The sequence below is a fragment of the Urocampus carinirostris genome, chromosome 4 (assembly GCF_059441175.1).
Source record: "Urocampus carinirostris isolate Australia breed hairy pipefish chromosome 4, RoL_Ucar_1.0, whole genome shotgun sequence".
Classification (NCBI taxonomy): domain Eukaryota; kingdom Metazoa; phylum Chordata; class Actinopteri; order Syngnathiformes; family Syngnathidae; genus Urocampus; species Urocampus carinirostris.
Window position 1 is genome coordinate 31,296,639 of NC_142352.1, and position 12,801 is coordinate 31,309,439.

The 12,801-nt window shown below is 38.5% G+C and overlaps 1 protein-coding gene across 2 annotated transcripts in view; it reads right to left on the reverse strand.

Annotated features, from left to right (window-relative positions):
- glg1a (golgi glycoprotein 1a) overlaps positions 1 to 12,801 on the reverse strand; it is a 38,612-nt gene that overhangs the window by 19,712 nt on the left and 6,099 nt on the right. For both annotated transcript variants that reach the window (XM_088334155.1, XM_088334156.1), the window contains exons 2-10: positions 10,935 to 10,964; positions 7,019 to 7,105; positions 6,187 to 6,402; positions 5,887 to 6,090; positions 3,616 to 3,687; positions 3,351 to 3,537; positions 2,640 to 2,857; positions 693 to 814; positions 474 to 575 (exon numbers count right to left, since the gene is read on the reverse strand). In XM_088334155.1, coding sequence (XP_088190281.1) covers positions 474 to 575; positions 693 to 814; positions 2,640 to 2,857; positions 3,351 to 3,537; positions 3,616 to 3,687; positions 5,887 to 6,090; positions 6,187 to 6,402; positions 7,019 to 7,105; positions 10,935 to 10,964 — 1,238 coding nt within the window. The remainder of the gene's footprint in view (positions 1 to 473; positions 576 to 692; positions 815 to 2,639; positions 2,858 to 3,350; positions 3,538 to 3,615; positions 3,688 to 5,886; positions 6,091 to 6,186; positions 6,403 to 7,018; positions 7,106 to 10,934; positions 10,965 to 12,801) is intronic.

Here is a 12,801-nt window from a genome sequence, read left to right on the forward strand (position 1 = left end):
GACCCTAATGAGGATAAGCGGTACGGCTAATGAGATGAGATGAGATGAATACTTTGGGGGTTTTGACCGTCGCAGGATTTTTCTGGGAACGCAACCTCCAGAAATGTTAGGAATTACTATATCTGCTTTTCGCCATGCTCAACATGTATAAAAAACTTTTTTGGTCTTCTACTGTGGTGTAAAATGGCAAGTGTCGGCTCCGAATTGCAGGGTATTATCGCCATCTGTTGTTCAAAAGTGTAATAAACCCTCCATTATTATTTTTTTGGGGGCATGATTTTGCCAATGCAAAGGTCTGCAACCCACTGAAAACAGGTCTGCGACCCAAAAGTAGGCTGCAAACCACCAGTTGAGAAACACTGATTATTTCTAACAACATTCATACAGAACCAAACAACTAAAAAAAGCGACATCAGTACATTTCAATCAAGCCGAGAAAATCAGGTAACTCAGGTTAATAAAACTTTGCTTACTTCCAGTCCCTTGATATAAAATACTGGAGCTCCAAGAGTCGATGTTCGCAGTCTTCCACCATCTTTTCTGTATACAGATGCTCCATCAGGCAAGATAAGATCCTACAAAGACACACAATCACACAATAGGGTTCACTCTCCAAAAGGACAATGCTTGTTTATCTTAATGACACATATGTTCCGAAACGTGTGTCACGATGTGATAATGTGCGGACTTACATTGGATCTCCATTGCGGATATGTTTGCAAGCTGTCTGAATGACAGATTCACAAGCCTCATTGAGTGCACGGTCGATCCTATAGTCAGCGCCGGGGTCGGCAGACTGGATCAGTGTCTGAAGCTGCAGAGAGAGCACAGTTGATGACTAAGTTGAAAAGTAACAGCTGCAATAGAAAATACTGCAGACTACCAAGTATTTTGTTTTACATTTGCATGTCAAAGACATTTGTTTGATTATTTTGAACAATCATGCTATTTTTGGCCAATAACCATTACAGTGAATTGCAAAAGCATTCCTCCACAAAAACCTTTTGACATATTCCATAAGAATCAACACAATTTGAGACACAATCAGAAAAGGAAACCAAAATTATTTCAACATTTTAGATTTTGTAAACAAATATACAATGCATATATGGGTTGAAAGAATATGGCCCCCCTTTTGAGGTAATACTACAACCTTCTTTTTCTAATTGTTTTACTCCTGGTCTGGGCAGAAAGTTTAAAAGGGACGGACGGCCAGGTCTTGGTAGGTTTGCGGTGGTTTTATGGTTTTATGGCACAGTGCTCCAGGATAGGTGTAAATGTTGCAAAATCTTGTATCCCATCCTGCTTTGAACTTTTCCAAAACCTTATCCCTGCCTGGTGTGTTGTTTGGTGTGTTCTCCAGTGACCTCTTTCACACACCTCTGAGCCCATCGCAGAGCAGGTACATTTAAACTGGGACTTAATGACACACAGGTACACTTAGTCATTATCAGTCTTTTAGTCCGACATTGGATCGTTCAGAAGACATCAACTTCTGGAGTCAGTTGGCTGAGCTGAGAGAATAGTTATTTTTGCAACACCTCCTTTTCAGTTTTTTTGTTGTAGATATATAGACGCTCCCCTACTAACAACTATTTGACTACCGGAAAACGGCAGATACGAACCTTTTTTTGCGATGTCGCAAAATATCCGGATATTGCTGTAAGTTAGATTTTGCATTGTGCACCTTTTCCCGAATACAGGACTGTACTGTAGTGCTTCTTTCCGCCGCTACAGGCGTGTGGCGCTGTGAGAGCTCACCCAGCATCCACCCCGAAGAAGAAGTCGGCTTCCTCTTCCTAGTCCGTTTGTAAACATTCTATACTGTATCTCCAGTGCGCTAAGAACTTTGACATATTTATTGTTTAATATCTCGTGCATCCGTTAAATATGGTTGGTGTAAAGTGTAAACAAGAGGCGAGCCGTTTCATTTGAAATGAAAGTGGAATATCGAAGCTTGATGCGGTTGAGAAAATGGTTGGATCGCTTTTTTTTTTTTTTTTGCTGCTTTTTACCACGGAGGAGGAAGTCGCCTAACTCTTGAAGACCATTTTCAAAAGTAAGTAAAACTTAACTTCATTTATCTTTATAGAGCATATTATTTTATGAAATGTTTATTTTATAGTACAAAAAATACAGGTTACTTATACATGCCTTAAACATACTTGGATAAACATACAAAATATAACACTGAAGCACTTTACCAGCAAATTCAACTTACTAATGATTGTCCGGAACCTATTATGTTTGTAGGTAGGGCAGCGTTTGTACTATAAAATGTTGAAGTCATTTGGTTCCAATTCACAAATGTGTCTAACATGTTAATTTTTAGAAAATCTTTTCGGTTTATAGCTATAAATTTGAAGCCTGAAGTATGGCCATTGGTTCTTGGTATGGTCAATACTTTTGCTAAACAATGTACATCATGCCACATCACAAGTTATAAAAATAGAACGTTTTCCAAATTCAGTTGCCTTAAATCTTTCTTGGCACCATTTAGTGTGCATTATACATATATACAGTAGTAGAAATGTATATAAAATCAGTTTTTATATTTTTGTCAAAAAATATTTACAACTGTACAGGTAAACGTTCGTGCTACTGTTTCTGTATAACTTTGAACTACCGCCAGAACTTACAGCACTCTGGCAAACACTGTCAACTGAGGCGCTACGGTCACCGCGGCCGATCCTCATTAGGCAATGCAGAGTGCGACCTTTGCGGTGAAGGCCGGAGCAGTGAGTCTCAATCTCTGCCCGGCAGTGAAGCACGATCTCGGGACTAAGAGAGAAGTCCTCCATAAGCATCCGTCGATAGTCCAGCATTTCACCCTGACATTCTCCGGTGACCGGGCGACCTATATTGCAAACAAAACAGAAAAATAATTAACTTTATGATTGAATGTAAAAGTCATGGATGACTTCATCAAAGTGTGGCAATAAAGAAACTGTCGTATTCCTCATGTAGCAAAAAATGGCGTAATCAAAAATGGGTGTTTTATTGGTGCACTGCCTCACAAGTGCAGTAGATAATTACAAAAGAAAACATCACATGTAACATAGTACAGAGTTCATGCACCTTTTTCATGGCCAATTTCGAGCACTTTTAGGGACTCATGTATTTTGCAGATCCACATTATAATTAAATCATTAAATTAATAAATTAGGCTTTAAAAACATGTAACAAGTGCCAGGAATTAATACAAAAATCAATACATTGTGTGCCTAAAGATTTTTTGATGGGAAAAAAAGGTGCCTTGGCTCAAAAAAGGTGGAAAAACACTTCGAAGGATGAAAATCCTTTATATTTGAAGATGAGAATTCAAGTTTTGTTCTGGATTTCAAATTCACCTCGGTGTACAGCGGCCTCAAGACAAAGGAGAAGGTAGGAAAGACGGGCTTCGCGTGCACGTGGAAGGTTGGTGTCCAGGCTGCAGCGGTGCTTCCTAAGATCAAGTTTACAGGCTTTGGCCAGCGAGTAACTGACCCTGTAGTCCTGAGAAATCAGTTTCTGCCGTGTCGTCAGAGCGTCTCTACACTACAACCGAGAAAATAAGGACATGTGTTAGCAAATAACAATTGATTGCAAAAACAACAAATGGTAGAATAGAGGCACCTTTTCTGACATGGCCTCTTCGAACTTGTGGTTGAAAAGGCACTTGTAGACTTTTCCTTCCCCTGCTTGAGTCTAAAGTTCATGGAATACATACGGGGTGAAGATCAGGAAAATTCTTTTTTTTTTGCATTCCTTGAAGAACAACACATTTTGAGGTTCTTATTTCAACATACAGAATAATGCATTCAGTGTGCAGATTTATTTTTATTATTTTTACACCTTTTTTTTCTTGGACACAATCACATTTTAAAGTAGCAAATAAAACAATTTTCGAATTTCGCAAATATAAAAAAAAGAAAAAATCAGAGGTGAAACATGTATTTTGCAGAAGCACAAATACATCTGCGATTTTAAATCTTTACCAAGACATGATTTTGAGAGAGACGGTCTGTACGATCTCACCAGTCATTGAAATAGTCATGCCACATATCATTGGAATGTTTAACCTTTTGTGATTTAAGATATGCTGATCTTTTAAAAAAAATACTCATCACAGAAACATCAATATCAGTCTGAAACAAGCTACCCGAAAAATATAAAGCTGGGGTAGCTCACCAAAGACGACGTCATGCAGCCATCACATTCAATAATATCCAACCATGGTCCCCTTACATCCGTGAGTGTAGAAAATCCAACAGTGTAAAACATGCGATAAAACTGACAAATAAAAAAATAATCTGCCGAAAATATCTCCGCATCGATGGAAGTTGCTTGTGCTATCTGTCTGTTTGGCTCGATTAAATTCCTTATTTTCTCTCGGCCGTGAACTTATCTATAAGTTGTTCACATCTTTTTCGGCCAATTGCGGGCCGCTTACCCCGCTTTAGCCTATACAAGATTGTAAATACCACAAAGGACCAGCCTCCTTTACGTCCGAATAATTTTAGCCTGATTAAAATGATGATTGACACATAGGTTAGGAAATGAAAAGCCGGTTAATATATTCCAGCATGCACCGGGCACTACTTCTACAAGGGGAAACAGAGTCGGCGGCTGCTTACTGTTGTTGCGACTCAATATTGATTCATATATATAAAGGCGGGTATTGTAAGGCACGTGGTCACATTTAGAAAAAAACAAAGCCTTTTAGGTGCGCCTTATGGTGTGTAAAATACAGTATATATTTTTGGGCAGAAATGCTCTTTTGCTCATTTTTGTCAGAAAGAATAACTGTTGCTGAAAATTCGGTGGTTCCCTGGTTAAAACAGATGAAATTTCATTACAACCAGAAAAATTTAATTAGTTTCAATGCAAAGTCATTAAGAATTCATTTTCCAGCTGCTGTTTGTACATGATTCAAATTGAATCGTTTCTCCGGCGCCGTCACGAATGGCAGCCACTCCAGCAGCTCCCGTGTTATTTTCGATTGTTCTCAGTTATTTTCGATTGTTCTCAGCTTAGGGATGCTGCTGGAAAAGTGAATTTCCCTTCGGGGATGAATAAAGTATCTATCTATCTATCTATCTATCTATCCTTACTAGGGTCGCAGAGGTGTGGGAACTGACTTTGGGCAGTGGACACCCTGGACTGGTTGCAACCCATAGGGTATACAGTAGGGCTAAACGATTAACCGAAATCAAATAGATATCGTGAAGTGACGTTGTGCAATAGTATAATTATAAGATGAGGCGTTTTTTTTATGAATAGTTTCAGTTTGTTATTTGAGTGATGGAGTGTTTGGCCAACAAGAATTGTCACAGTTCGGGTTTTACCAGGGTCGACCATTCAGAGGCAAGTATTAATGGCACTAGCCAATAAAGGAGAGGCAATTTTTGCAAGCAGCGTGTGTGCAAAGTTAAAGGCTGGAGTAAGCTGTCAGTAAAACAGCCCTAGCATAAATGGCCACAAAAACAAACACAAGTCCTCGTAGCTTTTGTGGATTGTTACAATGAAGAAAAATACATCAATTAAATCGGACCTTGGGAAAGTCAGAAGAGCGTAAAGAAATGCTGATCACCAGGGGTGCTACGTGGATTGTTACTGCGCGCGGGAATCAACTGAGGCTGCGTCGGAAGGGAAAGTAACAGCTAGGCTAACAATTCTCTAGCCACCAACGCCAGATCCTTTACTCTATTTTATCAGTGCATGTTTATGGTTGTTGTGTAAATATTTGGCAAATAGCAAAGATCTATGGCTCCAAAAGTTCTGGGAAAAATTTACTAATGCGACTTTTCATGTCACTTAATATATTTCTTGGTTTGACGTTCTATTTAGATGCAATACAATTAAGGTAAAAAAAAAAGAAGAATGAAAACACATACAGAGCCTTACATTTTGGCAGAATCTCTCACGGTCCTCTCGGCAGGAAAAGTAAAGATGTCGATCAAGGTGGAAATCATCTGATGACAATTCTGCAATCCGCAAGATGGCCTTCTGACAGTCCTCTTTGATCGCATAAACTTGCTCTTGTTGCTCTGCCTCCTTCACAAGTGCCTTTTCCAGACAAGAGATAACTTCTCCTTGGCTGTGAATGTCCTGATGCGCAAAACCAACACCAGCAGACAAGAATCAAAACACAAATCAGTGACCCACTGTGAACATTTTTTAGGTCTTCTTTTAACTTAAGCTCACCTTGTGTCCAATGTTGATGCTACCACAGCGTAGACTGTTGATATCTTCTTTACATTTGTCCATGAAGCCACAGATGAGGCGGTAGTCACTGAAGATAATAGTTGTCATCTTGGTGATGTACTGATTGCATTGGTACTCGCTGATGTTTCCACGGTGATCGACAAGACAGGACACTAGGTAGCCCTTCCCACGTTCCTCTTCATTACACTCTTTAATCTGTGGTTGTTAAAAGGAGAAATGACCAATTGAGGAGATTACCAATTTAGAATAAGGTAAGAATGTTACAGTAAGACATTTATCGCGATCAACAACAGCTCAGAAACTGGTATCAGCAAAGATCCAAAAGTGAGAAGAAAATCTGAACAAATAAAACATACAACTAAATCAAAAAAAACATAAAAGGGCCCATGACCAAATCCCTTTGCTAAATGAAAAAAAAAATCTCCAAAATTTAAAGAAATGTCTTTTAAAGACAAAACACACAGAAGACATAGGACCTTTGGATCCCTCCGTGAAATGAACAGATAATTACCATATATTACCACACAGAACCATCAATACAAGAAAAAAGGATGACCTAATTGTGTTTTGATGAAGTACTAAAGTGACATTGTCTTTTTGAAATTAAAATTATGGACATCTTACTGACTTTGTGTGATGGGAGGATAGCACAGACCTCACAACAGAGACCAGAAAAAGGAAAAAACAGACAAAGTGAGTCTGGGGTTTTCCGTACGGAAATGCCGTGAGTGAAGCAAAAGACGATTAATAATTGGTAATACTAATCTCAGATGTTCTATACATAATTACAACTGATTTGCTGAACACTGACCTCAGTGATTGTGGTCTTGCAAACCTCCATGGCCACTGACTCGAACTTCGGATCTGTGGTCAGATTGAATTTGTAGTTCCACAGGAGCTGACAAAGACAGGTATCCAATGTGAATTATTCAGTGACTTTCGTTCATGTATCAGTTTTCATATTCTGCCTTTTTGAAAAAGCAGCAAAACACAATTATGTCAATAATGGGGGGTTTCTCAAAGTACTTCGCTGTGAAAAAGACATTACTGATGAAACTAGAACCCTTAAAAAAGAATGCAGGAAATGGGAGAGAAAATGGCGCGCTACCAAGCTTGAGGTTTTCCATCAAACCTGGTGTGACAGCTTGTTAAAGTATAAAGCGGCCCTTGCCTCTGCAAAATCGGCCTACCTTTCGAAGGTGATTGCGTCTCAAAAGAACAACCCCAAAGCCCTTTTTGACACTGTAGCATCGCTTACAAGGCAACAGCCTATCGCAGACAGTTCGACACACTCTGCTCAGGACTTAATGGTCTTCTTCACTAAGAAGATTCAATGCATACAGGAAGAAATTGCAAAAGATATTGTTAGTACCACACGTATTAAAGGACTGAAATTTACAGATGCACGACAGGGTGGCTGCCCTGGGAAAATGGCCGGTTTTAGTGAACTGTCACTTGATGATCTCAAACAAGTGGTGAATGCGGCCAAACCGACAACTTGCCAGTTCGACCCGCTCCCAGGTTCACTTATTAAAAGTCTTTTTAGCGTCCTTGGGCCTTCAGTTCTAAATATTATAAATACATCACTCTCCTCAGGTGTAGTTCCAGCAGCTTTTAAGTCCGCCGTTATTAAACCCACACTGAAACGACCCAACCTTGATCCAGAAATATTAAGTAATTACAGACCTGTGTCAAACCTACCTTTCCTCTCTAAAGTACTCGAAAGAGTAGTGGCACAGCAGCTGAATGCTTTCATATCGGAGAATAACCTTTTTGAATCCATGCAATCAGGATTCAGGGCTAACCACTCTACTGAGACAGCTCTGATCAAGGTAACAAATGATCTCCTAATGTCAATGGATTCTGGCGCTTCATCACTTTTGCTGCTGCTGGATCTTAGTGCTGCTTTTGACACAGTGCGCCACAATATCCTACTAGAACGGTTGGAAAAATGGATTGGTCTCTCAGGAGCTGTCCTCTCGTGGTTCAAATCCTACCTCTCAGATAGGACACACTGTGTTAAATATGGTGAAACGACATCTGAGCCCTTTAATGTTACCTGCGGTGTTCCGCAGGGTTCAGTGCTCGGCCCCCTACTTTTCAACATTTACATGCTTCCGTTAGGTGATATTATTCGCAAGTACAATATCAGCTTCCATTGCTATGCAGACGACACTCAACTATATCTTCCGTTGGAGGAATCTTCCACACTAAACTGTGGAAATTTGGAGGCCTGTCTCACTGAGATAAAAGAGTGGATGTCACTCAACTTCTTGCGTCTTAACTCTGAAAAGACTGAAATGTTAGTCATTGGTCCTTCTAAATGCCGGGACTTATTCTCAAAAACTGCTGTGAACATTGACAAATGTCACATCACACAGAGTGACTCAGTTAAAAATTTAGGTGTCATATTTGACCCTGAACTATCCTTTGAGATGCATGTAAAACAAATTACTAGAACTGCCTTCTTCCATCTTCGCAACATTGCTAAAATCCGTTCAATACTGTCTCAGTCTGATGCGGAAACAATAATTCATGCATTTGTTACCTCCCGTCTCGATTACTGCAATGCACTACTCTCCGGTCTCCCGAAGTCCAGAATCAAGTCTCTTCAGCTAGTACAAAATGCCGCAGCGAGGCTCTTAACCAGGACAAAAAAGTACGATCACATAACACCGATTTTGGCTAACCTGCATTGGCTCCCAGTTAGCCAAAGATGTGACTTCAAAGTTCTCTTAGTATTGTACAAAATCATACATGGACTTGCTCCCTCTTATCTTTCAGATCTGATCTGCCACTATGTCCCGGGCCGAAGCCTACGATCTGAGAGTGCTGGTCTTCTGATGATCCCGAGAGCAAAGAAGTCTTCTGCTGGTTCGAGAGCGTTCTCCATCCGGGCACCGGTGCTGTGGAATGCTCTTCCCCCTGAGATTCGATCTGCAACCTCAGTGGAAATGTTTAAATCTAAACTTAAAACTCACTTCTACTCCATTGCATACGAATAACCTACTCCTCTTGTCGGTTGAAAATAGTTTGTGTAATATAGTGTAACAATCTGTGAAGCCCTTTGAGACTCTTCGTGATTTAGGGCTATACAAATAAAAATGACTTGACTTGACTTGACTTGACATGTCATTGCAACAAATACAATTACAGAAACCACAGTGACACTCAGGTGTACACGTATACCATCCCGAAATGTTGAAAGGGCCATATTGGACAAAGAAAAGATCAGTCTTGAGCCGCAAAAATTGAAAACCTCATATGAACCTATTTTTAACTTAGGACAAAAAGGGGATTCATCCCATATTTTTTCTGACAAGTGACACGGCAGTCCATTTGGTTTTAGGTCTAAGAGAGGCAAATGCACAATGCAATTTTTCTGATTGAGAATAGGGAACCCCAGACCCCCAAGTAGAATTGCCAATTTGAGGCAATTTTTGTAAGACAACAAGTCTGTTTACAAAAATGTTGAAACTTAACATTCATTGTACACATTTGTATGGTGAAAAATGCTTGTCCTCCTAAATATATGGTTTACAGCCCATAAGTATGCTTTTTCTAATATTTTGAGAAGGCATATTTGGGTTTTTGCCATTCTCTGCAATAACATGTTCGCAATATTTCCGTTGATTTGCAATGAATCCAGAATGCAGGACTTTTTAAATAAATGTTTTGGATAAATTAAGTTGTGTAACACTGTAAAGTGCAAAGCCATTTAGCTCTCATTCAAATAACAAATTTGTGTCAAAGCAACTTTTTTTTGCTTTTGTTAAAGTAAAAAAATGACTAACATGAATTCACAAGTTCAAACAATTTGAATCATGTCAAATTTACATATGAGCCTTTTTTGAGATACCGTACACAACAATGATACCATTTCATATTTGAATTCATTAAAAAAAAAATCAAAACACTGTAAACAAGGTTGAACAACTAATTTATCTGCTCGACATGCTTATGGAAATTGGATTCTGGATAACCTTTCCCATTTCAATTTGTTTTTCTTGTGCCCGTTATTTTCAGCGAGTGTGAATTTGTGAATTCATCTGATAACAGAAATACAGGTGTGTCACTTGAAATATGGAATACCCATTAAAACTGGAAGGCGTTTATTGCGTGTTTATGAGAGAAACTTTCTAACTGCAGCCACCACTTTCTACTAAGTAAAAAGTTACCAACTATGAGTCCAAACTCGCCCCTAAACTGAAACCTGGAGATTTGTTGTCCACTGAGACCAGCGTTAGGAATTAAAAGAATGGAGAAAAACTGCAATGCTGACCCATGTGTAACGACCCTCAATCATGCGCAAAACAAGGGTTCACAGTCACTCGATTTATTGCCTGCATTCATTAAACAATACAAATAAGTCAGAGCGTCTGTGCACTACTGCATACATCTTTAGCACGAGGTGATATAGCTTAAGGTACGGCAAGCGCAAAAGCCCATAAAGTGCCAAACGAGAAAGAAAGTCGCACACGCCCATAGCTTAATAAATGAATGCGGTACCAGAGTTTTAACAGTAATGCAACAAAAACACAGATTTGTGAGAATTAAAAAACAAAACAAAACCTAAAAACAATAAAATTTCAACTCTTTCACACATGCCTTTTCCTCCATGATAAACCATTAAAAAGGAAAATTAAATTTAATTGACGGGAAGTCCACTTTTAAGACAACAGTAAAGAGACAGTGTGCCTTAAGATGAAATGTTTTTATGTACTTACATGGTTGCAATCGGGGGCCATATCAGTTTCCTGCAGACAAAATAAAGAACAAGTTGTTACCGTCTGTATAAAAAAAGTCTTACCTCTAATTCCAGGACGCACTCACGCATGCAGAGACCAAATTAGATCACACTGTTTAAATTTATCAAAGAAATCCTATAAGATGGACATCGACATTTCCAGAAAAAAAATACTAACAATTATACAAGCGGTCTAGACGAAATATACAATTCCCATTAAAAAAAGTTTTTTTTCCGAGTTTTTATGAGAAACACATTGTGACTGCTGCCATCACTTTCAACATCTGCAAGAACAGGAACTTTCTTGACTTTTAAACAATCATAGGTCAAAAGGACAGAAGAACATGGTTATTGACAAAGAAGCATTTTAGCTGCACTCAAGGTATACATTACCAATTGTAAAAGAATGTTTTTAATTATGTTTTGATTCGGATTAAAAGGACTAGATAAAGACCATATTAATCAAAATTATAAACGCATTTAAATAACCGTCTGAAAGTATCTTAAATTATAATTAAATGATTAGAACAAGGACTTGAACAGGGCTCTATGCTATATCTTCACTAAGTGCTTTTAAGGCTTTCATTGAGTGCATCAAATCGTAATCAATTGCAACAATGTCCCTTCAACAGTGGTTTTAGGCTTTTTGTGGCTACCGGTTAGTACATAAGATCAGCTATAAATATTGATTATTTTGTGTCCAATTTAATTCTATGTCATTGCACTTTGAAAATTAAAACAAGGTTGGACTTGATCCAGTTTCAAGCCACAAGTTAAGGCCAAGTTGGCCACTTGTCTCCAAACAATGATTTCTTCCAAGACCCAAACTTAAATTAAAGCAAAGGAGTATGGCATCAATGTGCTCTGATTTACAATTTTTACACGTCTATTTTGAAGTTCCTCCTTGAGATGTATTGCACAGGAATCTATACAAAACCGTTGAAGGAACTAGCTTGACTTTTGGTTTCTGGCTAACAGCTTAGCAGCCGGTAAGACTAGAGAGCAAATTATGAAGCCCGCAGCAGTGGGACAAATTGTTTATCTTTGTCATTACACACATGTTTTTACATTTCTTTGTATGCAATTATAATTCTTCAAATATTTGTGGTCTCCAAATTGCAGTGTTACACTAAAAGCTACATTGTTCGCTCACCGCTATATTGCAGAACTTTAAGTAACCACACGTTTACAGGAGTTAAGCAAACCAGGATTTTGAGTTGCAGACAGAGTAGTTAGTACCAATGCACAATCTGAAGAACTCAACTTTGTATTTTACACATTTTTCTATTGGTAGGTCTATACGTTTACAAAAGCGGCCATTTGGAGGCTACCAGATCAAAGCCCTAAAAACAAATAGTGCAATTTACGGAGAAAAAAAAACAAAACAAAAAAACAAAAAACAAAAAAAAAAATCGATTTTTTTTTTTTTTTTAGAATAGTATTGCAATTTCAATGTGATTAAATCAATTCCAAAAGAAACATACATTTTCTGTGCTAGTTTTGTTATTTTTGTGAATAGTTAACCCCTGCATGCATGACCTACCAGTACATAGATTCTTCCACAAGTGGGGTCGAATATTATTGGGGAAAAAAAAATAAAAATACTAATGGCATCATGTCATGAACATCTTTTATGAGGAATACCTGCAATATGACAATAATACTTTTTTTTTTTTAAGATATTGAAAAATATACCATGGGGCCATTTTTGATCCCACTAATGCACCCAAGGTTTAATACTAGTAACATGCTTTAACCCGCTGGCGGGTGGTCAGACTGTTGAGAAGCTAAGACATGTCTGTCTGTATGACTTTACCAGTCACTGGTCCTTTTGGGATCTCCAAATC